The 23,559-nt window shown below is 42.7% G+C and overlaps 1 protein-coding gene across 7 annotated transcripts in view; it reads left to right on the top strand.

Moving 5' to 3' along the window:
• Nucleotides 1-23,559, top strand: part of LOC106741401 (ETS-like protein pointed) — a 125,304-nt gene that overhangs the window by 89,481 nt on the left and 12,264 nt on the right. For 6 of the 7 annotated variants that reach the window (XM_014613394.1, XM_014613392.1, XM_014613393.1 and 3 more), the window contains one exon: nucleotides 3,583-3,849. The exons of the other annotated variant lie outside the window; for it this stretch is intronic. In XM_014613394.1, the coding sequence (XP_014468880.1) occupies nucleotides 3,583-3,849 (267 nt within the window). The remainder of the gene's footprint in view (nucleotides 1-3,582; nucleotides 3,850-23,559) is intronic. 7 annotated transcript variants of the gene reach the window in all.

The raw sequence follows: 23,559 nt of genomic DNA, 5'->3' as shown, positions 1-23,559 counted from the left end.
CTATTCATAAGTTGGCCGTGACACTCGGATCACGTGATTTACAGGCAGCGCTTTACCATTTGGAAAATACAAAAATAGAAAAACGGTCACCTCATGCCTGACGATATCGGTTAACCGGAGATAAAGATAATTTTATCCTAAATATTTTAATGCAAGATACACGCGCGGGACAATTACAGTTGAAGGGGAGATAAGAATAAGAGATAAAGCGAGAGGTGCTGAGAGGGGTCGAAAAAAAAAAGGGACCCTTTGGGAAAACAGGGAGGAATACAGATGTGTGTGAAGGAGGAGTTGGTACAGATCGTACGAAATGATTTGGCAGGAAGCAGGAGGTCCGCTCGTGATTTAACTCCCGTTAAGCGAAACCCATGCTTCCTTATCGATTATTCATGTCGCCTCATCATCGGCGAAAACCATCGGCTTAATCGACTAGCGCGATCTGAGGCGAGCGGTTAACGGTAACTGTCCACACAAAACCTGAGATTCGTCTCGAATACGTAATCCCTCTCTTCGTTCCGAAAGGAAGTGGTGATACGGACGCGGGCGAAGCGTTCTTAACGTTAAACTCGACGTGTGACTCCCGAGAGAGAGAGAAAGAGAGAGAGAGAGAGAGAGAGAGAGAGATGTCTTTTAATGAAATGTAATTTATATCTTATATAATAAGGCAATAAAACTATTACTATCTAGAATATCTTCGAAAATGAAAAATAACCAGATGAAGAACATTCACTGGTGTTCGATGTGATGTAATTTCTGTCAGGTCAATTTTTCCCCTACACCGAGAAGAAAATTACTACGTTCAAATAAATTACTAAGAAATATTGGAGTAGTTTATTTTATTTGGATTAAGCAAATATCTTGAATGTAGCATACGGAAGAAAAAAGTGCTAAATTCAAGTAATATTTACTTAATCCAAATAAAATAAACTACTCCAATCTTCCTTAGCAAATATTTACTTAAACGTAGCAATTTGTACTCACTATACTCTCATATTTAGATAGATAGATTTATTTATGATAATTCATATTTCGAAGATATTCAAGGTGGTGATAGTTATTGTTATATATCAGCCAGCTGTCTGTCGTCTAGTGAAATACAAGTTACAAACCGGCATAAATACATAGAAAAAGAAATGCTAGATTCGAGTAAATAATTACTTCAATACTCCTTAGCAAATTTTCACTTGGATCGAGTAATATTTATTTGATCCAAGTAAAATATTTTTCAAGTGAATTATCTAAATAAAAATACTTGATCCAAGTGAAAATTTACCAATGAATATCGGAGTAATTCTTTACTTAAATCGAGTTTCTTCCATGTATAATGATACGTAAGACGCGTCTTCCTTCGCAGATCGTCTCGAAAGTCGCATTTCCGAGGAACGGGGTTCGCCTATAAAAAGTAACGTGTACTTTGCAATTTTGATTCGGTCCAGTCACGAGGGATATTCTTTACCGTACCGCGATCATCATCGCGTCCCGTGTGTTCGCGTATTAAAAAAAACCCCCCGGGAGAAGGTAGATTTTTCGTAATTACGGTAGGAGCGACGAGGGAAGAGCGGGATAAAAGCGCGCCCCGTTGCCTTCCACATTCCAAGCCGTGCGCAATTTATTATTGTGCTACGAATTGTGAACGATGTAGTTGGCCGCCGCGTGATCTCTGACCGAGGCGACGGTAATTTAAGTGAGGCCTAGCGTGCCCGTACGCGCGCGTTCGCTCGCTCGCTCGCAGTCGCGACACGACGTGGGTAATCGCTTTGATTCCGCGAATGAGAACGGATGTTAGGAAACGCTCTTGCGTTGTAAAAAAGTAGAAACTAAAAAGTTGTATCTTCCTGTCGCGGTGATACCGATCGGATTCGCGGCGAAATTCATTAATGCGCGCCGTTTCGCCATCGACGAGACCCCGGCGCCGATGCTTTTTTCTTTTTTCTTCTTCACTCGTGAATTACGACGGAGCACGTGCGATCGACGGATGGTCGACGAATCTTCTCGTCACTCGGGGTGTCACACCTGACGGCGAGACAATAAATTCGCAATATCGGAGTTGCGTGGAGATGAGGAGAAAACTCGCGTTCACGTTGCTGCCGCTGTTGTTGACGGCGCACGGAGGAAGTACGGTATAGTTTATTTGCATATAAAAGCGAAGTATAACAACAAAGTGCGAGAGAGAGAGAGAGAGAGATGAGGAGGGAGCAGTGAAAAAAAATGCCCTGGGAATTTACCGGCGCGTTTTGCATTTTCAGTTCCGCGCACAATTGTTCCGCGAGAATTCTTAGAAACGTAGAAACACACCGGCGATGAATCACGGCGACGGTAAACGTCTCCTTCGCAATACGGTCGCGATGATGATAGTGCTCTAGACTGCTGGAGAGATCGTTAATCACGATTACACTTGGCGATGCGCGCAACGATCGCGGCAACACGACGGGGGAATAACACGATGACAACAATGCAACATTTCATTCTTGATATAATTAGCTGGAAAATTAGCACACCGACACGCGCCATTGCGATAACGCACTTATCGCGCGAGAAGATAAGCCTTAATTATTACGATTANTTTTCCTTTTTTTTTTTTTTTTTTTTTTTTTACGCACGTCGTCTCCAACGTCCTCGTTAGGCAATCGGAGTCGACCGGAACTTGAGAGAAGAATATGCAAATCCCTGCAAAGGATATTGTTCGAGCGTATAATTTCATTTTTTCTTTTACATTGGCAAGAGGGCAATTTAAACTGTCGCGAGTAACGCGTATGTATAAGTCATGGATGTAAAGGATAATATTATAATAAAATCACGATCAAAACAGTTATATAATTGATAATGTCGGCAAACAGACACGCACGCGTAATTATTTTTAATCTGTCGAACTTCGACATTTCGGTCGATTTCAACTTTGGAAATTCATTCACGAACATACGGAATGTTTCCATCGCGAATATTGGGTGCTCTATTAATATACAGTATGAAATTTTGTGTTAAAAACGGCCCGCTGAAATTTCGTCGTCTTAATATGAGGAATGTGTTAAAAGATGCCAGGGTAAATTAATTTATGTTAGAAGTTAAAAGTTAATTATGCGAGACTGTATATATAAACCCAACCTAACTATTCTTCTTCCTCTTCTTCTAAACCATATACGTATATAGTTTTGCATAATTAAATTTGAACCTTAATAAGTTATTTTAATTTTAACTCAACTTTTAATTTTTAGTTTTCGTTTAAGTTATTTTTAACTTACCTAAATTAATTATACATGCCACTGACCCTTAATTTAATTACAAAAAAGAAATTAACTCATCCAACCTTGACAAACACAAATATAATGTTAAATTAACACATATTTGTGTACTTTTCATCACATTCTCCATATTAAAAATACTAAAAATGTCAGTGGGTTTTGAAAACAAAATTTTCTATTGTGTAATATCAAAGCGATCCCACGTCGACGTGTTGTTGGCTCGCTTAAACGACGAAACGTTTTCGGTAAGTTCGATAGGGACACGGAGGTGGGGCGCGCATTCTCGAAGGCATGCCAAACAGAGGTGCAACCCGCTTGAGGATTTATTCCGTTTTACATTTAGATGTCGACGCAGCGAAGGCCTCTCTGGAGAACGTGCCGGCGAACTTGTATGAAAGCGTATGCGTGCCAGATTTAGGTGATTTTTTGGGATACCAGGGCGGCCATCAGGTGGCAGCATCGGAACATAAAAACCCACCGACGCCCGCCGGTTCTGTCGCCTCGAACAACTCCTCCGGTCCTCCTCAGAGCGGTACGCAACAACAACCCCCGATACAACAACCCTCTTCGGGCGCGGTCTCCCTGCCATCGAGACAGTATCATAACGATGGTAAGTTCATTTTTACTCCATTCCTCCGCTTGTCGGGCGAAGGATTATTCTCGGGCTACAGGTGTAGGTGTTGAAATTTCGCGGAGCGGCTTCGATATCTTTCTCTCGCGCTCTCTCCCCTTCCGATTCCGTAAATCAAATTAAATCCACCGCGCGATACGTCCAACGATAAACAAAACCGATGTCAAATTAACAAGAGAATTGTGAATCTGCATCGTAATAATAGTCCCTTAAATTTTATAGTATCCAAATTTCAGGTAGATATTTTTTTTTCTTTAAATTCTTCGGAGCTAACGAGATCTTGCAAAATATCAGGCAATACCGTTTCTGGAGAAATTCGCGTTGAAAAATTTTAACACCGACCGTCTGATTCGTTTTATAGATAGCGGTATTTGCATAGTTTTTTTTTTTTTTTCGAAAAAAATCGCTAACACGATGGCAAGGGTTACGAATCGCTGGCCAGTTGTGGAAAACTGAATAAACGTCCGCAAAGAGAAAGCGAGTTTATATGCACGAGGGGGACAGATAAACGATGAGCTTCGCTATTGCTTCCTCACACCCCGGGGCTCTTCCTCCTCGATACCGATAACTCCGCGCGTGCATACGTAAGGCACTACTAAATTACGCGACAAGCCGGTTTATTTATTTCCCCGATTGCAAGTACGAACGAAAGCGTTGCGACTCGGTGGAGGAGTTTCTCATTGTTACGTCAGGGTGGCTGATAACATCTCTCAGGTCGGCGCGTTTGCACGTGTTGCAAACACAAACCCCTCATTATCGTCACCGTTCGTTTCTCATTTAACGTTTCTTCGTCATCGTAGTACCGGGGGCCATCGTCAGCAACAAGTCGCGATTTCACCAACGCACGTACTTACGTGCCGTCTAGAAATCGAATCGTCAACTGTCCGGTCTCTATCTCTTTCTCTCTCTCTCTCTCGGCATTGCGATATGTCTTGTTAGAGTCGCGCGGCAATTAAACGTTTCGTCGAAGGGTTGGACGGTATTTCACGGTGAAATCCACTCGAGAAAAATGATCTTTCGTCAGAACGCTTGTACAGTTACCGCGCTATGTATATCTTCTTTATATTAATTAACAACGAAGTTAAAGTTCGATATTAATTATATTAGTATAATAGATAATTATAATTAGTTTCAAAAATCCGGCTTTTTCAATTTTTTCATCCATCCGTAGGAAGAAACTGAAAAAACTCGCGAAAAGTTGACAAAGAAAAAAACAGGATTTTTTCCAAGTCTTTAAAACTATAATATTAATTAATATTGAAATTTACCATTATATCGGCACATGCTTTAACCTTTCGACTGCCGTGCTGATTTCTCAGACGTGAGTTTCCAAGTGGAGCGAGCGGCGACTCTGAAAAATTTTCCGTGAAATAGCATATTTATGACGTTAAGGATTATATTAAAATATAGTAAATAAATATATCAAATGCATAAATATAATACAATGTCATTTATTTTTCTTTATAAAAAACAATTAGGAAAGTCCATAAAAAATGATCACAATTGTTTGGCAGAATTATTCTTAAAAAATCAATGCTACGAAGCGAACGACTCGTCCCGCTTGGGAGTCGAAAGGTTAATATACGTGTTCTTAATATCGAGGGCGTTTTTAAATGTATTCAGCAGTACTTTCTGTTTCTTTGCGTTTTATTCGCAAAAATACCATTGAACCTGGGAAACCCGCTCTTTTATTTCTCAGCACGCTCTCTCGTAAGCACGGAGAACACTGCGAGATATATCACAGCGGTATCTTTGCAGTCAAACAACAAATGAACAAGCTATCCCACAACCATGTGTAATGGTTTACAGATAACATCGGTAATGGCGTAAGCTACTCGCGGCGCGTTCAGACTCATTTTTCAACTCGATCCATTCAGAAACTTCGTGCGATCTTTTCGACCGCGACTTTTTCGTCGCGATTCATGAATCGCGGACGACACCGTCCGGGTCGTAGCGAGGTTGTCACGGTGATAGAACGACTCCTTCTTCGAGATTTGATATTCAAATATATGTAATGACAAGCATGCAATTATCGTAACTCATTAGCGTGCACTCGGCTAACGTATGCTGCCGAGTTGGAAATCGTGCTGCTCATCAAACGGAAATTCATCTTTAATTCCTTTACGACGCGGGCGAACGAACCACCGAGTGAAAATATCAATGCTAACGCTGGCGCAACGGGCGTGTAAAATTTCCCCGTTGTGCGCCTCGTGTGACGTGAACGAGAATTTTTGCACAAGCGCCGCGATACTCCGACGCATAACTGACCCAGTTTACGTTTAGCCTTTAATATCCGATCGTTTATCTGGCTTTGACCGATTTACTTTCGCCATTTCGTCGTGTTTATCCGCTCTGAGATCTTTGCATGACGAATCGACTCTCCCCCGAGTATATTTTTCGCAATATATATTAACGACGCCATCGTCGAAAGAGATCGCTTCTCTCTCTCTCTCTCTCCTTTAATCCCCTGTTAATTACCGATATGTAATCGTAAGATCTCGGCAGAGTTATCAACTAGTCACGTCATATCAGTCGTGTTAAATTGACAGTTTTGCAATAATAGCAGTGCGGTGATATATATTTTTGACTACACTGAAAACAGAATTGCTACATTCAAACAAATATTTGCTATAAAAGACGTTGAAGTAGTTTATTTTATTCGGATTAAGTAAATATTACTTGAATATAGTACTTTTTTTTCCTTCAGTGTATACACCTAAATAATGTTTACTTATAAATAAATTAATTTATATATATATATATATATATATATAAATTAATAAATATTATATATATACATATAAATAAATAAATTATAAATAAATTTACTTATAAATAAAATAAACTACTTCATAATACCCCTTATAGCAGATATTTACTTGAACGTAGCAAATTTGGTGCAGATACAGATATAAGTTTGAGGTAAATAACCGGATATAAATACATATGCTATGAGAACATATCTAGATACAGTAAATAAATAAATAGATACACTTCATGAAGTATATATTCTCACGGTATATACGTATCTATGTCTAATTAATTACCTCAAATTTATATCTGTATCCGCATTTCCTTTTCAATATCTGTATCTAGTTACTTCAAGAAACGTATCTGTTACAGCACTGAGAAGTAGGAATATATTGTTTACGATCGAGCGACGATGTGTCCGCTGTGAATTCAAAGACGCTTGAAAAATCTCGAAAAACCCAAAATGGGGCCGAAAATTCGAAGAGCGAACGCACGGTCCCCGTCAACGAGAAAGAGAGAGAGAGAGATTTTCCGATTATCGGGGCCCCGCGGTATCGTAATCCGTGCGCCGCGTATACATACGCGTGCATCGTGCAATCGAGTGCGTTGATGTCAGACTGAAGGCACGCGCAATAGAACGGGATGGAATAGAATAGAATGGAACAGAGCGCGCGGAGCGAAGCGGAGAACATTATAAAGCGAGTCTTCGTAGCATAGGTAACAATTACCTAGCGAGGGGGCCTTACGTCACCGCAGCAGTGACCGTGGGTGAACGAGGGAAAGTCTCGGGGCCCTCTACACGCTCCGCCGCGGACAATGGAGACGATTCGCCCGCGCCGGCTTACGCCGTTCGTGTGTCTACTTCGATATAGCGCGTGTGTGTGTGCGTGCGGGTGTACGTTATGTGCTAATGAATGTGCTCGCGTATCCCTCGCCGATTTCGATCACTCTCGTCTGCGCGAATAGGATAGAATGAAACGAGCGTGGCGGTGGAACTAAGTGAGGATTAGCTAACGAGAGCTCTCGCTAGACGACGATCTCTTTCTTCCTTTCTTTTTAATTAGCGAACTTAACTTATTCAGAAAATTCATCAATTCACCGTGTCCGATGACTTTGGGGATAAGACTTGAGTCGTGTGATATATATGTAACACATTACGCCTGGAAATAAAGGAGACCGACGGAATTTTCGGCGTGAGTCCGAGAATGTGTAAAATTGTTTGTGAACGTGTGAAATTGACCGATCAATTTTCACGCACACCGAGAAAAAAAGATGGTTCTTTGCGGGGACAACGATATCCTTTCTTCATTTTAACCAGCAAGAATAATCAAAAGAATTATTTTTTCAGTAAATGTTATTACAGTGTTACTCAGTGATAATAACCTTACGTGCGTGTTACTGTTATTATTTCTGTGGTTAAGATTGAAAAAAAAGGATATTGTCCTTGAAAATAGCTATATTGTTCTCCCAGTATACATACGTGTACGTAAATACGACGCGAAGTATTTATGTACTTTTTTATTTTTATTATGCATACACGTTGCTGCATTTTTTGGAGAGTCGAGAGCGCGGATGAAGCGTCGGAATCACACAGAGAGACGTTCGCAGCTAAAAAGCAGGGCGATCGCATCAAAGAGTCGGATACGATGTCGAAGGCAAAGATTTGACAGTAAGGAGGCTTGACAACCGCTGACTGATACTCGCTCATGCGACTCGGGTGTTCTCCGAAGAGACGGCTCGCACCGTACGTACGCGTCCGATGAACGCGTCGTTACAAAGCTACCAACACAGACAGCCGTATAATAGACTCATTATTTCTGCTTGCTAAAGCACTGTTACGTTATGTATCACAGCTCTTCGAGGTCTCTAGTTCGACTCTCGCTTATCCTCGCTTTCGACCTCCTCGTGTCGGAACCAACGTACCGCGCGCTGTTATTTAGAATCTAGTCTACGGTTCGTAATTTCTCCCCAGTTGGAAAAATGGATCAGTACTCCAAGTGCATCAGGATCCTCCGACGTGCAAAATTTCGCGGCTACGTGAGTGTATTGATACTTTTCTCTTTTTAAGTCCAATCTAAAAAATAAGTTTGATTAGATCTACCTGATAATGGACGACCAAATGCGTTTTGGTTGAAGGAAATGGAATTTTTATAAGAACCAAACTTGGTTCGTGAGAACTGGAAATTTTGTTTCCTTCAAAAGACACGTTTGGTTGTCCATTGTCAAGTAGCAACTTGCACTTGAAAAAAAGTGTCAGAATGAAATAAACGTAATTCTTAAATCAAGTAATATTTTTATCAATTTAAGTATACGCTTTAATAGCTTGCAGTATAAATACTTTTAAACGCAGTAATATATTAATTTGTGAATGAATTATTGAATGTACGTTAATTGAAATACGTACTTGCACGAAGAAAATATCATATTATACATAGTCAATTATATTTTTGCCTATAGTAAATATTTACCAAGTTATTCTCCAATATTGGAGTATCCATATTTTACTTGGACCAATTAAATATTACTTGGTAACGGTAAGCACTTTCGGTGTGTGAATACTTAAAAATTGTGATTTCAATCCGTGCGGCGTGCAACAGATGACGCGGAGGCGTTTTTGAAACCCTCCGCCGACGACACAATCGTGGTGGAGGAAAATTCCCCCGTCCTTTTTTAGAAAGATTTTCTGCGCGTGGAGAATTTCGAGTGGTCAACGTCGCTTATCGAATTAACGATCGGCAAGACGTATGTACAAAGATAAAATAGAATGAAGAAGAAGAAGAAGAAGAGAGAGAGGGGGGGAGGGGGGAAGAAGGAGAGAAACAGAATGCCGATCAAAATGCCCCGCGTATCTGTCGCCGCCGCCGTCAGTTATATCTCGTCGCGTTATGACGATGCGAGGGTTGCTTAACAAATAATCATTGTATTCGCCGGCACGATTGACTAACCTTTCCTTTTCCATAAACGCCATCAATCGCGTCACGGACGACGCTCCTTTTTTGGCCGCGTGTCAGTAAACCACATCGGCATCGGCTTTTGCGTACGGAGTCCCGATCCCGACCCTCTCCGGTCGCCCGCCCGTTTCGTCTTCGCGCCGCTCGTTAATTTATGCATAATATGCACGCGCACATGGGCTCGCGCAAACGCGTGTTTGTGGATCCGTGCACGTGCGACGCGATACGTGACACGAAGCAGTGAGTGCGCGACAAGCGACAAACCGCGCGCGCTTGTCTTCATGGACAGCACGCGCTACTATCGCGCCGACATTCTCGAAATTATCCTAAACGGAGATTGGAAATACGGAGACGAAAAACTCTCGATCGCGAGTTCCGCGACGACACGGATGCACGGGGGAAAAAAAAACAACACGATCGTGATCGATAGAATTGATCAACGGCGCTGATTCAGGTAAATCTTCTCGATTCGTGTTTTAATATTTGAGTTATCGAAGCAACGTATGATGCGTTAGCTTTAAAAATATGGCTATTAAATAAAGAAATTTGCTCTAATTATGACGCTATTGACCAATTCTGTTGATGCAATAATTTTTTTTTCCCGTAAGCGTTTTAACGACTATATGGATAAAAATAATTCAGTGAGAATAATTCACAATAAAATTTCACGCTGTCGTAGCAAATAAATAAAGATGCAAGCTATTTCTTAAGTATTGTTTATTTAATATTTGAAGAATTTCTCGAGGTCGTCTTATAAACAGAAGTTCCTACAAGAACATGTGTTCATTTTTTCATAAAATGACCCCAAAAAACGGTTCCTAAAATATTGAACAATATTCGAGAAACATCCGGTGTATTTATTTATTTTTAATGACGGCTTAAAATTTGCTATTATTTCTCCCCATGTATACATTTTTAGTCGGATTTACGCGAATCGAAAACAAGAGCATAGGGCAAGAATTGTCAATAATTAAAATAATTAAAGTCAATAATTAATTTTAATTAATCGCTGCGCGAACGCGATCGATCACATCGCATCAGTAATAATGATTCTCTTCTTATCGACATTTTTTGCTCGCCGATATCCGTTTCCTCGAATCCTTCTGATCGTAAATCGAAGAGCTCTGCCTCCCTGCACGCGTATTTTCTTCATGCTCCTCGCGGATTGCATCGTTCCTTACCGAGCGCATGATACGTACATCGAAATTTGCTCCAATTTCAAGCTCGTATAACTCATCGATCGCTCCGAAGACCCTACTTAACGCGTAGATTTCCTCCGACCGCACGCTCATTCCCGCCGTTTTACGTATCGCGTATCCCCGATTCGCCTGTACCCGCGTTCGTTCTTGCACAGAGAGAGAGAGAGAGAGAGAGAGAGAGAGAGAGAGAGACCGAAATATTCTGCAAATTGCACCCGCTTCGCCGGCGTGTCTGATACGTAACTATAGTTAACGTATTCCGTAGTCGCGAGAAGCTTAACATTTGCGTCACAATAAAAGCGCAATAAAACCGTAATAATACACTCAGAAACGGAACACCGCCTGGAAGGTGCGAACGAGGTAGAGCCACGCGATCTCCCGCGCCGCTGGGAGATCCGCGGTATATGGGGTGTCGCGCGAGTACGCGTCGCCAAGGCGTCGTCGTTGATCGTTGCGCCACCGCGGGATCAGCGGGATTGGCGGGACGAGCGTGATATATAAAGAACTGCTAGGGCTAGACGTAGAGGCTCGTAGGGACGAAGTGAACAGAAGAAGGAAGAAAGGAACGCGCCGGAGGGCCGGGGACACAGGGGTGGAGGGGTAGTTGGCACAGGTTGTATTCATTCACTCGTTCATTCATAGTTCGTACAGCGCCTCGAGGGCCTACAAAGCCTCTTGCTCATTCAGAACTCGTGACACGACCGTGTAGCGTATGTACGCGTGTATATATGTGTGTGTTTTATGTGTATCTGTGCGTGTAACGTACGAACGTTATGTATGTGCTTTTTCGTCCTTTCTTTCCCGTTCGTGCGTATCGTCCTCGTCTTCTCGTCGTCTTCACCGTCTCGTCATCGTCGTGGTTATCGTCAAGGTTTTCGTACGCACACGCCATGATGAACGTAAGATAAATATACGAACGGCCGGAAATGGAGGAGAAAAGTATGTTTCTCCTACAAATGGCGTAAGTGTTTCAGACCTCTGTCGGGAGGGGGAGGGGGGCGGGGGTTCTAGTTTTTAGGAATCTCGAATGCGTTATTGTGCTTATATACGAACGTCGCAAACGGTCATCACAAGTGCGTCAGCGTAGGAGCAGAAATCGGTCGCGTTTCGATGACTGGTCGTCATGAGTGCTCGCGTCCAGCCACAGGTAGATGAAGCGAGGAGATAAAAAAGGTTCATCGGCAGTTCACTGTGTTTAAAATCGTTCATTTCTCGCACGCGATACATGCGCGTGTGAAGTCGAATCATCGATCGTGCAGACGCTACGATATCTCGGAATTTTTATTTTTATTTTATGTTTGTTAAATTTTTATGTCGGCAATCGACGACCGGAATGCAGTCTGTCTTGCCATGATAATACATTTCTTTAATTGTGAGCGTAAAAACGTGAAATCGTGAAAGAGGTAAAAACGAGGAGCGATGAAAGGAACGAGCGTAAANAAAAGAGGGAGGGGGGGGGGGGGAGAAGAGAAAAAAGCTGGAGCGATATTCGGAGCTCACGTTACAACCGGAAGTCGGGGCAGGGCTCTAGTAAAAAGGAAAGGGAGGGAAGGGAACCTACCCCAATACTCCGAGACGGCAAGATAGTTTTATAATGTCCTCGAGTACTCCTCCCTTAATGCACCCGTAAATGCACCCTCCTTGGAACCGCTTCGCCGCGCATTGTTGCTCACTTCGAGAGTGTCTCGATTGAGAAGGAGAATCGCACAGATGTGGAGGAGAGAACCAGATCGTCTTGTGTGACTAGTTCGTCACACGGCGAGTATACGTTATACTGATTCTTGTCGCAACGGGCTCAGTAGATGTTCTTACGAACGGGAGATAAAAAAAACGTCTTAACCTCTCACCATGGAGGATTTAATTAAAGCATACGTTTGTAATCCGATAACTTGGATATTGAATACATTTGATAATAATCTGCACAATAATTCGTATTTTTATAACGTTAACAGAGAGAGAGATCTACATAGGGAATTTTTAGGATTACATTATTAATTGTAAAAACACAATATATCCTATTTGAAATTAAATATTACACATGTCTGAAAATTCATAATATAGTATAAAGCGTTAGAGAGCTTCTCGCGTTTAATGTTATGTCGACGATTAAAGAAACAAAGACATCATTCATAACACTCTTCTTCTAAGAGAGAAAAGAAGAAAAATCGTGTCCTTCGTCGCGTAGAAGAATATAACAATAATAATAATAAATATAATAATAATCTACGTAATAATTCGTATTTTTCCAACGTTAGCAGAGAGATATTGAGAATTTTCGTTAGAAGAGAAATATTGAGAATTAATTCTCAATTATAAACACAATTTTCTATTTGAGATCAAATAATAATACGTATGCCGAAAATTCATAATACAAAACGCCAGAGAGCTTCTCATGTTTAATATTGTACGGACGATTTCTTAATCGTCGGAAAGATCATTCATAACGTTCTTTCTCCAAAGGAGAAAAGAAGAAAAAAAAAAAGCGACACGTGTCCCTCGTCGCGTGGAAGAAGGCAGGACCGCAGGAAGGTGCGGTCGCGATGTGCACGACGATCAATTAGATCCTAGCCCGAATAGAAAATAGAGACAGCGGCGTACGCGCTGTCGGATCGGCGTCGAGCGTGAACGGTAAAAGCGCGCGTTCTTATTGTGCGGCCCTCGTAAGTCCCATTGCTATTGCCGCCGGGCTATACGAACCGAGAGAGAAAGAGGGGAAGAGAAAGAGAGAGAGAGAGAGAGAAAGAGAGAGGCACGAGGCGTAGGGGAGTGAGCGCTTCCGGTCCCCTCTGCATCACGTGCGAGCCCGTCCGCCGAACAGAGAAACCCCCGTTGCCTCGCCTCTCAACATCCGGTCTGTTCGCATCCTCCTCCTCCCCCCGCCGGTTACAGCCCCCTCTCAAAAATAGGCTAGGTCCTTCTCGACTCCTCGTCATCGAACGCGCACGCTTTTACTACCACACTACACATCGCCTCCGATCTAACGATCTAACGATCTTTAGTGATCCCAGCGATCGAGCGCGACGAAGTGTGCGGGACGCTTCTCACTTAGCGAGGGACTCGCGTACGAAATTTACTCTCTGCTCCACGAGACGCTACAATATAACTGGGGTTGGATGGCAGAATCGCGACCTTAATGGAACGATTCCATTCTGGCGTATCGATATCACGAAGCGCATTAAGCGCGGTTTCGACGAATGTTATTATTACCCGTCTAATTACCCGTGTATTACAGTTATGTTATCTCGCTCCAATCGACAAGGGTAACGGAGAAAGGAACGAGTAATAACGAGGTAACGTCGTTGTCATTATACACTCTCGCAACGGTGCGTAATTAATTAGCGCGCGTTATAGTAATTCACGACGATTCACGACCTTCGTCGCGTGGAGACGAGATGCATTTACGCTTCACCTACCGCCGCGAAATTAAATACACCACAGCTAATTGGCCGCTTGTCGATTTATGTTATTCGCCGTTTGCCGGATTGACGATCTCAACGGTGACAATCACAGCAGCGGCAGATATACTTAGGACCGATAGGTCCTAAGGATCTTCTCACTCGGTCGGCTTGTCCGACCTTCTTATATCTGCTCTTAACGCTAATAATTTTCTTACACATGCTAATGACCTCTTGTCTACTCATCGATGTAGTTCAATTCATAGCTACCTAGTTCACTTCATTATCTGCGGTCTGGGCGACCCAAACTCTAGATAAGTTAATCAAGGGGGAAGAAACGTCCGAAAGCTTATCGTCAAGTAGTCCAGCCACGTTCCCTCGATTCCCAAATGCTTAATGCTACCGATCATAAGCAGAGAGAGAGAGAGAGAGGGAGAGAGAGAGAGAGAGAGAGGTGTCGAGTACATGAAGAAACCCACGCATACGATCGCATACTAGCGTCACTCAACGTCGACACGATGACGACGGCGACGACGGTGGCAGCAGGTGGTTGAAGCTTCGAGGGGGCGTTTGGTGATCTCCCTTCCTCTCCCTGCTGCCTCCACCGTCCCCCCTCCTCCCCCCTCCCCCATGCCGGCGAGTTTCCTATCTCTCTTTCCCCACTACTTGAATAATGCCCCACTCGGCCGGCTCGTGAACTCCCACCTTCCACCTCCATCGTGCGGCACCAATGCGACACCGGGAGTCGTACGAAACGTAGAACCGCGGCTAGGTATCGCTGGCCGGTGTGGAGGGTGAAGGGGCAGGAAAATGCGATGGAGGATGAAAGAGTGCGGGGAGCGGAACGAAAGGGACGTACGGTCGGGCGGGCGAAGCGAGCGAGCGAGCGGCGGTCGAGGAGGACCGGAGAGCGGAAACGGTACGGCGCTTCGTCACAGTGACACGCGCGCTCGCGTCAAGTGGAGAGCGAGTGTGCACGCGAGAGTAATCTGCCGCGGGTGCGTCTACTCGACGGTACACGTCTGATACGTTGATAACGTCGCCGGAGTGAGCGAAAAGGGAGCGCGCGAATTAACGCGATATTCGCGCGGATATAATATTCCCTCGGGATCTCCCGAAGTGAGGTGAACCTCCACCTCGTGAATTCACGAATTGTACACCTATGTGAGGTAGGCCACAGTGAGTAATCGAATGACAGCTCTCTTTCTCTCTCTCTCTCTCTCTCTCTCTCTCTCTCTCTCTCTTTGGGAGATCGAGTAGCGGTGAGCACATACAAGGGATACCCTCGTAGAAAAAGTGAGCAACCCAGGGTGCCAGCTGAGGAAGCCGATGAAACTCTGATTGTGGGGGCCGTAGTGAGTAATTAAGGGGAGGATAGCTGAATTTGGATTATGGAAATGTGCACGGTGAATAATATAACTGAGGGACGACACCTGGGGAATTAACTTTGATCGCGGGGCCGAGCGTGGAGTGAATAATTCAGCTCGGGAGCTCCGAAGCCGGTCCCGATCGCGGAGCCGGACGCGACGGCGGAACTGGGAGGAATTCGAAGGACTTCGACCGGGAATCGTGGAACGGAGGAGAAGCGAGCAGTGGTGCGATTGATGAGGGATACTCGAGGAGACGTCGGACGACTCGACCTGAATCGTGAGCGGCAGGACGCCGAGTGGATGATCGAAGGGGGGCACCTCGGGAGAACTGAATTCAATTCAACCGAGTGTGTGCAATTAGCCGAGCTATCCGTAGAATCGAATCCTAATCCGATTACAGAAGGAAGCGCGGCTAAGAGTACCGTCCGAGGAGGCACCTGAGGACGATTAAACGGCCGCGTGCAGCTGAGTGTACGGGCAGGGAAGGAAATTGATGCGGCCAACGGCCGGCGGAGGAGGAGGAAGAGGAGGAGGGACACCTGTTGCTCCGCGATAGCGCCGTTGAGCGATCACGAAGTTCTCTCTTAGAGGGAATAACCGGGAGTTCGCGAAACGTCGCGAGTGGCCCGTCCGGCCGGTCGTCCGAAGCTCCCCCGGTAGCTCTCCTCCAGGGTGCGCACCCTTGAATGCAGCACCGGGTCGCCGGGCGAGGAGTCTATGCGGGCGGCGAGCGGGAACTCGGAGCGGATGCACCCGGGCAGGAGGAGCCTCTCCGTGATCGCAAGGGCCGCTGGTCGCGCCGACGACATGCAGGCACGCGGAGCGTGCACCAGGAACGGCAGCGAGTCGTAAGGCAGCACGCGAGTTCCGTCGTCCCCGCACGGATGCTCCCGCGCATCGTCACAACAGCCGGCACGTCTTCGTCGAGAAGTGACCAGGGTCGTCGCGCGGAACAAGCCAAGGCGACGTCACGGCGGGCGTCGTGAGCGTCGGGACGTCGCGGCCTTCGGGGCAGGCGCCGGGCATCATAGTCGACGCGTACGCGAACGGCGGCAGCGACATCGAGACGATAACGAGCGGCAGCGGTAGCGGTAGCGGTAGCGCCGCGTCTTCGGAAATGGTGCTCCAGATGCTGGACACACTGATGACAGGCAACGAACCGTTCTACGCCGATTATCCCGCGTACCAGGAGGCGGAGCCCCTCACCCATCCGCATCATCAGCATTCGCATCAGCAGGCGATCAGCCGCAACAGCAGCGTGCCGCCGGTCTCCCTGGATGCGACCACCCACACGCCAGGTATCCACCGATCGCGGATATCGCGAATATCGCGGATACCGGCCGCCGCCGAGACTCAATCGCGGATAAGTGAACACGCTGCGAACGATCGCCGAGCTTTCTCTCTCTCTTTCTCTCTCCCTCTCTCGCAGGTCGAAATGGATCTTCGAGGAGACGAACGAACAGCGTGTGCGGCTATGAGCCTGAGACTACTCCTGAATGTAGATCTCGACTCCGGCTCGGGCGTGAGGAGAGACGCCGGACGCTGTTCGAAGGGACGTGGCATGGCACACTCGCAACGATTAAGATGGGTTTATAGAAGCGTACACGGCAAACAATTAGTCTTAAATCAATGATGAATGGATTCTCATGTATATAAGCGAGAATATTATAATCTTCTTAGAAGATTAGAAGATTTTTAGCCTCGATTGTATTATGCTGCAAGTATTACTTGCGCTCGATTCAAGACTAAAATCTTCCAAGAATGTCATAATATTCTTGCTTACATGTGAGAATACCTTTCGGTTAAGACTATTTTTTTTCTGTGCACTTCAGAATTGCAATGCGACCGCACGTTGCATACTTGATTTCGAGCACTGTCTCATAAAGAAATGCTGCATCAATTGGAATAATTGATCAACAACGCCGTAATTGGAGCAAATTTTCTTAATTCAATATACAATGAGGAAAAATATCTAAAAGATGAGAAATATTTATTATTTCTCTTATTTCTTAGATATTTATTATTCTTTCAGTGTAGCAGTATCATTGAAACTAATACTTTAGTTATTGAAACAACATATAATGTATCAGTTTCAGTAATATTGCTGTTGAGTCAAAAAGGATTTACTCCAATTACGACACTGTTGACCAAATCTATTGGCACAACAAGCTTCTTTCTGCATATACAGCGGTACAAAGTACACACACGCCGCTTGAAAAAGGCTCGGTGTATATGTATATAAATAGTGCTGAATAATACATAAATAATATGAATTACAAGTAACTAAAGTTGACTCGTGTATTCGCTCTCGCAGAACCGCGTTCTTTTTTTGTCTTCTTCCATTACATCTGGCCGCTCGCAAGACAATTGCAATTTTCGACTTCAATTTGGAACGTTGCAGCAATCGAGCTAATTCTCGTAACAATGCCCGTTTCAATAGCTTTGCGGTCTCAGTGTGTCGATGTTATTGTCAAACGGCCACCTCTAACCATATGAGGTCAAGCGTATTCAGGCGGCGCATATGACGTAGGGAATTGTTTATTTGCAAATTACGCCGTAATCTATAGTGTTAGACAATCGTCAGTCCGCATCTTATCGGTAACATAAAGTACTTTTTGCACGGACTCCAATCGATCGATAAATCTTCATAGGATGGGTGTATGACATTTTCCCGTATTTCCACAATTTGCGCGACTTTGTTATCGAGCCACTCGATTGCATTCGATCAATTCTATTCCAGGATCTGCTAGACGCTACGCGAATTTTTTTGTGCTACTTCAAATGATAAAGTTATTAAATTAACGGGAATGAAAGCAAATTCGTCGTATCTGGGATATTTAAGACAGTAAATTGTCTGATTAAGTCAACATTAGGTTGCAGTCGATCGTTTTGATTAAAACACATTATGCTGATGTAACTAAGAAAATATTTTGTCTAACTCGCTACGCCAATGGCACGACGCATTTCCGATATACAACAATTACTTCAAATCATTAGGGGTATGCAAAAATCGGCCGGATCGCACTGGATATTCTTGATTCAACAGACGATTCATTTTACAGACACGGAATCACAAGATGGCAAAAAATGGCTGACGATGGCAGATACTTTAATTGAACATATCAGATGTACATCATGATGTTTCTTTAAAATTAATAAAAGAAATATGGCTAAAAATTCGGAAAAGTTTTACAAACCTCTAATGAGTAAAAATTTGACCGACCCTTTATTCTTTGAACACAGAGATCATGGTTATTGTTTCCACAGGTAGTTTTTTGGCTAGCTTATCTTTTAGCGATAAGCATTCAAAGAATTAACTCGCTTTTGGCTATCCCTACGGTTCCTTTTTTTTTTCTTTTGTTAAAATCGATCCGGCTCATCGCGCGATCGCAACCTTGTTTTTACCAGAGGCAGATAGATACGTCACAATTATAACATTCGGCTATCTGCATAATGGACCGTAACTATATCGTTATTTTTAACGCGAGGATCTTTTGTTCGCGATACACGTCGCTCGTCCTCCGTTAAGGTGTGGCCCTCGTTAAGCCGGCAATAAAGCGTATCGCGCAAGGTCTCTCGGTGGCACACGCTTGGGAGCTCGGGTTACACGCTTCGAATGTTTCGAATTGCAGCAGTTCGCTCTCGGAGATAAAAAAAAGTCCAATCAAGCTTTTACGCGCTGCCTTTAGCAGCACGGAGACGGCGGTGCAGTGCGATTCGCAAAATTGGACTCCTCGAATCTCACCATTCGCTCACACACACACATACACGCGCGCGCGTGTCGCGAAATCACACGATACATAATTTCTCGATCGCCTTGCCGGAATCTTTCAAGACACCATTGTCTCTCATTGGTCGTCCTGATATAATTCCTGAACAATCCTCCATGGCGATAACCGCTCTTAGAGGAATTTTATTAAGGGCTTTCGTCTTTTCGCGTAACCGTTTCCCGACGTTCCGCGCTCGAAAGCTTCGCAAAATCCTTCGGAATTCGCGTATATTCGTTCTCTATTCACAAACGGTTTAGCGCCGAATATGAAAATCTCAGTAAAGATACACTGGGAGAAAAATATTTGTACGTAGAAAAAAGTGCTCGATTCAAATAAATAATTATCCCAATATATCTTTGTAATATAATATAATATATATTGNATAATATATATTGTATATGATATATATATATATATATATATATATATATATATATATATACATGATCCAAATGAAATCTACTTAATCCAAATAAAAATTCTCTAAGGAGTATTGGAGTAATTATTTATTTGAATCTAGCATTTTTTTCTGTGCAACTATAATTATCACAGCGAAAGAATATTAGGGAAAACCTTTTTTTTTTTTTAAGTGTCATTAATAAGCATCAGTGATGCTTACATGTATATTGTTACTACTATAGTTTATTGTTAGTACTATAGTTTACTATTACTATTATAGTTTTGTGGTTAAAATGATGAAAAGGTTATAACTGAGGTCGAAAAAAAAAATATAATTTCTCAGTTTACGGATATCGTTAGTAACGAGCTTACAGTGAAAAGAAAAGTCCCAAATAAAATTACGATAATTTATAAAATCCGAAATAAAATTATTAATTTTCAGCCCCCAACTATGTATCTTCTGATTTTAACTAAAATAATAGTCGTAATAACGTAATATATAAGATCACTATTATTGATACTATAGTAACACTTATTGAAAAAAGAGATTCCCCTGACAATTCTTTCACTTATGCGAATACAGTTATAAAAAGCAGAAATTTTTTCTCACTGTAAAAGACGCAGAATCCGGACAAGTGTCCAGCCGGAGAAGTATTATCTACTTAAAACGCAAACGCCGACTACTAAACTCCCTCGATTTCTTATCGAGAACATTTACCCGTTGAAGATGGTTCTTTTCGTAAGCGCATGTTACGCGAGCCTTCAATCGTATGCGTACATGCGCTCGCCGTCCGGCACTGTGCACCATGCACTCGTATGCGTGCGTGTTCACATGTGTGCGACGGGGGAGTATGGGAGAGTTCGCAGGTCACCAGTCTACGTCGAACAATACGCGATTTCGTCGTGCTGTCGTGGACGACTTTTTTACGAGTCCCGCGCATCACGTTCGCCGTGTCTGTCTGTGTACTCCTCCTGTGACCTGTGTACACGGTACTCCGCCGTGTATTCGTGCATATATGTGTGTGTGTGTGTGTGTGTGTGCGCGCATTTTTCGCGTAAAAGAGGCGATTCATGGCGACAGGTATGAAAGTGCTCTCGTAAAAGCGGCGAAAGAAACAGCAGATCGCCGTGATCTTCCTGTCGCTGCGCGGTAGACAGACGCGGTTGCTCGCTGCCTTTCGTTCCAACGCGATTGTGCCTTCGTTAGCATTTCTCCAGCGGCATTGTTCCAACAGAGGCGTTGCGTTTGCCCAAAAGAAAAAGGAAAGAAAGAGAGAAGAATGAAAAGGAGAGAAAGAGAGAGAACCGGAGCCAATGGAGTTTCTCTATCGCGGACTGTACACGTGCCGCACGCATTGAAGCGTTCGATGAGAGCAACATCCAAGAGCGGTCGATGCTTTGACGTTCTTTCCCACTTTGCGCGTCTGTTAACACTTTTCAACAGGATTTCCCGTATCTTTGTCGATAACTTTCACATTATCGTTATTGAACTCCTTATCGCTTACGTCTTTATCGTGTATCGAAATAGTGGACGATCCTGCGGCTAAAGGTGCATATACACTTAGTACGAACGAACGGCAAACGAAACGTTCACGGAGAGAAATTATAGCCATTTTCAGCCTTAATTATATCTCTTTCACAGTCTTAACCACACAAATAGGTAGCAATATACATGCAAGATTATTTTCACTGACACTATACGCAGAAAAAGAAGTGCCAGATTCAAGAAAATAATTGCTCCAATACTCCTTAGTAATCTTTTACTTACGTACGGAAAAAAATTGGGTTGTATTAACTAGAAGAGAAACAGCCAGATACGTTTTGGTTGAAGGAAACAGAATATCTGATTGTAAGAACCATATTCTGGTATAAGAACCACGTTTGGAAAGAATCAGAAATTCTGTTTCCTTCAACCAAAACGCATCTGATTATTCCCTTTCTCGTTAATGCAACCAGATTTTTTTTTTTTCGTGTAGATTAACACATTAAGGGCGGGAGTCGTAGTACTACGATTTAGCTCGACTGCGGCTTAAAGGCGGGAGTCGTAGTAATACAATTTAGCTCGACTGTACCTTAAAGTTTTTATGATCACACAAAATATCGCCCGCCGTTAATGTGTTAAGATTAAATTTTACTCGAATAAAATAAATAAATATATCTCTTACTTGGATAATTTACTTGGAAAATATTTCACTTGTATCAAATGAATATTACTTGATCCAAATGCAAATTTGCTGAGAAATATTGAAGTAATTATTTACTTTAATCTAGTACTTCTTTTTTGTGTAGCAACACTTACTAGAAAAATGCTGGGTATATATTAAGCGAATGAATAATAAACAAACACTGGGTATATATTGAGCGAATGAATAATGAACAAACAGCGAATGTGTAACATGAACATATATATAGGTTGTCTTAAATGCACACGAATTCTCCTGACTATATACTTTTTTTTATTGCAATAAATATAGTTACAAATACCAAAGATTTTTTTCTCAGTGTTCGCATTCGCTGTCCGTTCGTTGTATATTTTTAAACGCGCGTTCCGCCAACGAGCCCAGCATAAACGTACAAGCTTCTCGTCATGCACATTAAAAAGACATTACTTTTTTTGTTTAATTGAGAAGACAATTTTCATTCGATACCTTGAAGTAGTCATTATCTCGTAACTCTAACTTATATACATGGCGGTAACGCGCCAACGTCAAGTCAATCTGCATAAAGGCGACGATGACGGTCGTCATCATATCGTAACACAATGTTCGTGTCATTGTTTATCGCCGAGTGCTAAACGATTCGAATATCTTGTGCCTCGGAATATTTGCGATGTAAATTCACCGACAAAGTCACCGCGAGTCACACACAATGACACACGCAAGACACACAGTTGAAGAGACCAGCCACATCTTCTCGATTTTTCCATCCTTTTCATTCATTCATTTTTCTCTTTCACGTAATATATTGATGCGTGTTTTTTTTATCGCGATCAATTTAAATCTATTAAAAAAAAAAGGCGTATAAAACTGTGCACTGAGCGAATGAACGAGGAACGTACAGCGAATGCAAACTTTTATTGTGATAATATGGAAAATATATACGCCATAATGAATCCGAACAGAACGTTTCAGGCCGATTTATTCACAAAATGGTTTATCAAGGAAAATTCGTGTGCATTTAAGACAATCTATATATATGTTCATGTTACACATTCGCTGTTTGTTCATTATTTATTCGCTCAATATATACCCAGTAAGCGAGAAATCATTAATACAACGTTATTATGATATTTTATAACATATAACGTTTTCAAATATGTAGTTCTCAATGTTGTGTACAACGTCATTGTTACCAATATTTAACTTAAACATTAAGAATAATATCTCTATAATATGATTTTAATATTTAGGAATATTATATTATAAAGTAACAGATTAAAAATATTTATAAAATATTATGTTGAGATTCACTGTTTCAAAAGATTGATTTAATGTTTCTTGCTTACTGGGTATTCACCTTAGGAGGTTTAATTGTTGCCACGATGTTGATTGGCTGTCTCAAAACCTCGCAATTTCGATGCGAATCGTTGTTTATTTCGATTCCCGGCTGTCATCGCGTATGCCTTTTAACAGTAACAGAAATATTATTTCCATCGTCAACGAATTTTTAGCCTCGTACTTATTTAGTTACACGAACTGAGATTTTTTTCCATATAATAGTAATTAATTAAATATAACACGTGTCTATATTGGTCTGGTCCCTTTCTAAAAAAAAAAAGACGTGAAACCTTGAACACGAATTCGAATGTATCGTAGCATCGAAGCCTCTTTTCCGCGATGCTAATTGGCTGTCTC

This window comes from Dinoponera quadriceps, unplaced genomic scaffold (genome assembly GCF_001313825.1).
Source record: "Dinoponera quadriceps isolate SergipeBrazil2010 unplaced genomic scaffold, ASM131382v1 scaffold405, whole genome shotgun sequence".
In the NCBI taxonomy this organism is placed as follows: domain Eukaryota; kingdom Metazoa; phylum Arthropoda; class Insecta; order Hymenoptera; family Formicidae; genus Dinoponera; species Dinoponera quadriceps.
The sequence above is the reverse complement of the archived record's forward strand: the minus strand, read 5'-3'. Positions and strand labels throughout refer to the sequence as shown.